The sequence below is a fragment of the Cariama cristata genome, unplaced genomic scaffold (assembly GCF_000690535.1).
Source record: "Cariama cristata isolate BGI_N322 unplaced genomic scaffold, ASM69053v1 Scaffold45395, whole genome shotgun sequence".
Classification (NCBI taxonomy): domain Eukaryota; kingdom Metazoa; phylum Chordata; class Aves; order Cariamiformes; family Cariamidae; genus Cariama; species Cariama cristata.
This window is the reverse complement of record NW_009618938.1, coordinates 762-4,198: the sequence shown is the minus strand read 5'-3', so window position 1 is coordinate 4,198 and position 3,437 is coordinate 762. Positions and strand designations below refer to the sequence as shown.

General features: G+C 36.9%; 1 protein-coding gene across 1 annotated transcript; it reads right to left on the bottom strand.

Moving 5' to 3' along the window:
- Positions 1-395: 395 nt before the first annotated feature.
- On the bottom strand, positions 396-3,038 carry NXT2 (nuclear transport factor 2-like export factor 2). The gene is made up of 3 exons (XM_009701041.1): positions 2,934-3,038; positions 1,669-1,813; positions 396-759 (listed from the first exon to the last, which is right to left on the bottom strand). The coding sequence occupies exons 1-3, from the start codon at positions 3,036-3,038 to the stop codon at positions 581-583; spliced, it is 429 nt and encodes a 142-aa protein (XP_009699343.1). The 3' UTR covers positions 396-580.
- Positions 3,039-3,437: the final 399 nt, after the last annotated feature.

Sequence of the window (3,437 nt, the reverse complement as noted above, 5' to 3'; positions counted from 1 at the left end):
AGCTTTCCAACAGATTATTTGAAAGATTAGACACTCAAGAGCTGTATTTGCTACTTTCACAAACAGTAGAAATCATTGTAAATCCTTCCCAGCCTCTTACAACCAAGAGCAGGTAGCTTTCAGAATTCTATCTACATGCCACAAGCATCTTCTTCAAAAGAGGGAAGATGCTACTGTAAAACCAGATTTTTTCAAGTTGCAAAACTTACATGTTTGGTCAGAATTGTACATTAAGAGGATTTTGTGTTCAAATAGTAGAGTTTCAGAATTCAGCATTACATACAAGAAGTATGGAAGTGGCAGCATCACTGCATATAAGGCATTTTACGAATGATTCCAACACAGCTCGCTGCCTTCAGCATTTTATTAGGTTCAACCAACACGAGCAACCTCTCACATTTTAAGATCGTTTACTACTAAACCCATGGTCATTGGGATCAACCCTGAAACATCTGTAGACCTTCCATAATGACAGATGCAACACGAAGAGCAAGTGTTCCCTATGCGTGCAGAACGGCTGTCCGTACACCTAACTTCAACGTGTCAAATGAGAAAGGTCACTTCCCGTAGCCAATCCTCACTAACTGGCCCAGTCCTGAAAGCGGAAACAGTCACTGGCGATCTTCCACACTGTGTTGGTAGGCGTGGCTTGTGCTGTCAGCAAGAAGTTCTGATTGAAGTAGCGCTGCTTGTCGCCATCAAATTTTACTGTCCCACTTGTCACCACGAGGACTGTCGTCTGGCCTTGAGTTGCTTGCTCTTCGCAAGGAGAAAAAGTATAAAGAAAACAACTCAAAGACTAACGGGTAAAGTAGGAAAGTATATAGAAGTTTCATTCAGTTCTGGTCATACTAGTTATAGGCTGACAATCGCTCACACATTCATGAAGAGTACAGTTTTGGTGCATCATTTTTGTTGCATCAGACAACGGCATATTCACTCCCCGACACTGCTCTTTAACGTCTTTTCTATTTTCACCTCATGTTGTTCATTTTAGAGCACTAAGTTTTTGCTTAGAATAAGGTCTCATTATTTGAGATATACATGTATATACATATTTATATTTAGCAAGTTGCATACACTTTTCTCCCCTGCTATTAGAGATTATATCTTTTTTACCGCAGAGCAAAGCAAGCATGCTTGACCACAGGCTTTCTCCTTACTTATATTCGCAAAATATCCATTTGAAGTAATTTATGAACTTCTCAATTACGTAAGCCTTTCTTTAGCAGTTATTAATCAGAAATCTAAAGAATTTAACATCTATTCTAGATGTAAAGAAATCGAAGTACATACAGGTTAATGATTTGTTCCACATTATACCGCAGGTCAGTATGAGAGGCTACAGGAGAGGTCTCTTGACTCTTAAGACATTGTCAAGGACAACATAACCTGATAATCCAGACTTTTTCAATACATGAAAGTACATCACATCTGAATATGGTCTTAATGAAAAAGTTCTTAAAATATTTTCCCAGACATCAGATAAAGTGTGGAGTTGCTGCATCTCTTGATTTGTGCTTTACTTATGCACAACTTGACGTTTCAACCTTCAGTATTTTCCTCTAAGCTTGTTCCAAAAGAAATATTAAGTACCATTATAATTGCATCTCATTTTCAACAGTTATGAAGAGACTGAAAAATAAGTAAATTGTAATACAACCTTACCATGAACAGGCTGGCAGTCCAACACATTAACTTGGAATTCACTAGATGGCAACATTTCAAAAAATTTATTCAATTCTTCTTGCCCGGATACTGCATTACCATTCCAAACTAATGTTGCTTTGTCCAAATAAAGTCTTGTTAAAGCCTGAGTGATTATGAAAAAAAATATTTGGGGAACATGTGTAAACACATACAATGAACAATGCAAAAAAAATAGTATTATTTGAATCTCTATGTTGTGAATTATTGATTTCTTCTGCTACTTCAATAGATAAAACGCTCTCCTAAAATATTAGCTTTTTTTAGCAATTAGTGCTCCTGACCAAGACTTAAAAATAACTGAAACATTCTCCTTGACAAGTTGCATAGTGACCCATATGCCTCCAAATTTAAATACTGATGAGATTCCTTTAACAAAGTTAGTGATAGAACTGAACTAGTTGCTAACAAAAGGATAGTGCTACCTCTCCAGAGTAAGTTTATCGCTGATTTTTTTTTTTTGAGGGGTGTGTGTGCACACAACGCAGATTATGTCAAGAAAGTATAATTTCAGGTTAAAAAAAAAAAGTGAACTAGACCAGAACTTCCCAAACGTTTCATAAACTGTAACAGTTGAGTAACTGCCTAACTCTCCTTCAAGCTGTTGACACGTCTGCCTAATCTTCTTATGCGCAAAGTGACTATGAAGTAACATGCAACTGCTGACACTTTCATATAATCTAAAAGTGATTAATTGACAATTATAATACATTTAAAATTCCAAGCACAGTCTCCACAGCTCTCTTTTGGTGCAAATATCTGTTACACGATACCACATCAATGTGGTCCATGAAGACTTTTAGAGCCAGAGAGAGCTGCTTCCACTTTATTCTCAGGCACTCCTGACGACTCCCAGAAACAGAAGTGATAACTGCTAAAAAAAGAAGTTTGGAAAAAAAGAGGCTAAATCCTGACCTCGGAGCCAAATAAAGCAAGTTTTAACTTCCCATATTGACCAAATCTTGTACCTGTAAAACACAGTTGGGCACGAACTGAACTATTATAATGAAGAAGTCTAAGGCACTTTCTAAAAGGGCCCCTTTTACAACAATGCTACACAGCAAGAGAATCCTCTACAGGGCAGTCTAAGAAGGGACAGAGTTCTCAACTTGGCCCATACAATACAGGCTAACCAATGTTCACGTGCTTTCAAGGGTAACGCTAGTTAGAAATGCAAGCACAAAATGCACAAGACAGTTCTAATGATTGTCAAAATAGCTACATACCCTTCTTCTTTTATCCATTGTCTCATAATAAATGTTGACAAATTCATCTGCAGCTCTACAAGCTTGATCAACGTAGGTTTTGAAATCCTGGAGAGAAGAAATCATGCCAAATTACTTAAGTTAGACAATTTCATGTAACCTAGTCATCTACACAGTTTCTCCACCAAGTCACTTTGGTTGGTCTTTTCCATCCTCACTGAAAGATGATGTCAAATAATGTTGAAATTGATTTCAAACTCCTTTTCTATTTGCAAGAGGTACCAGCTTTTAGCCAGGTGATAGTTTTAGGATTAATTTTGAATGCTGATATATTTCTTGTATTTAAATTGTAAATATTTACATTGAAAAGTGGGCTACAGTTGGCTGCAAATGCTGTGAACATGGAAGTATTCAGTGAAAGTATTTGTTGCTGTGATGGCTGTTAAGAACAAGATTTATTCAACGTATTTCTGAAAATTAGCAAGAACCCTATCACACTGCCACCATAGTTTCATTTTTTAACAC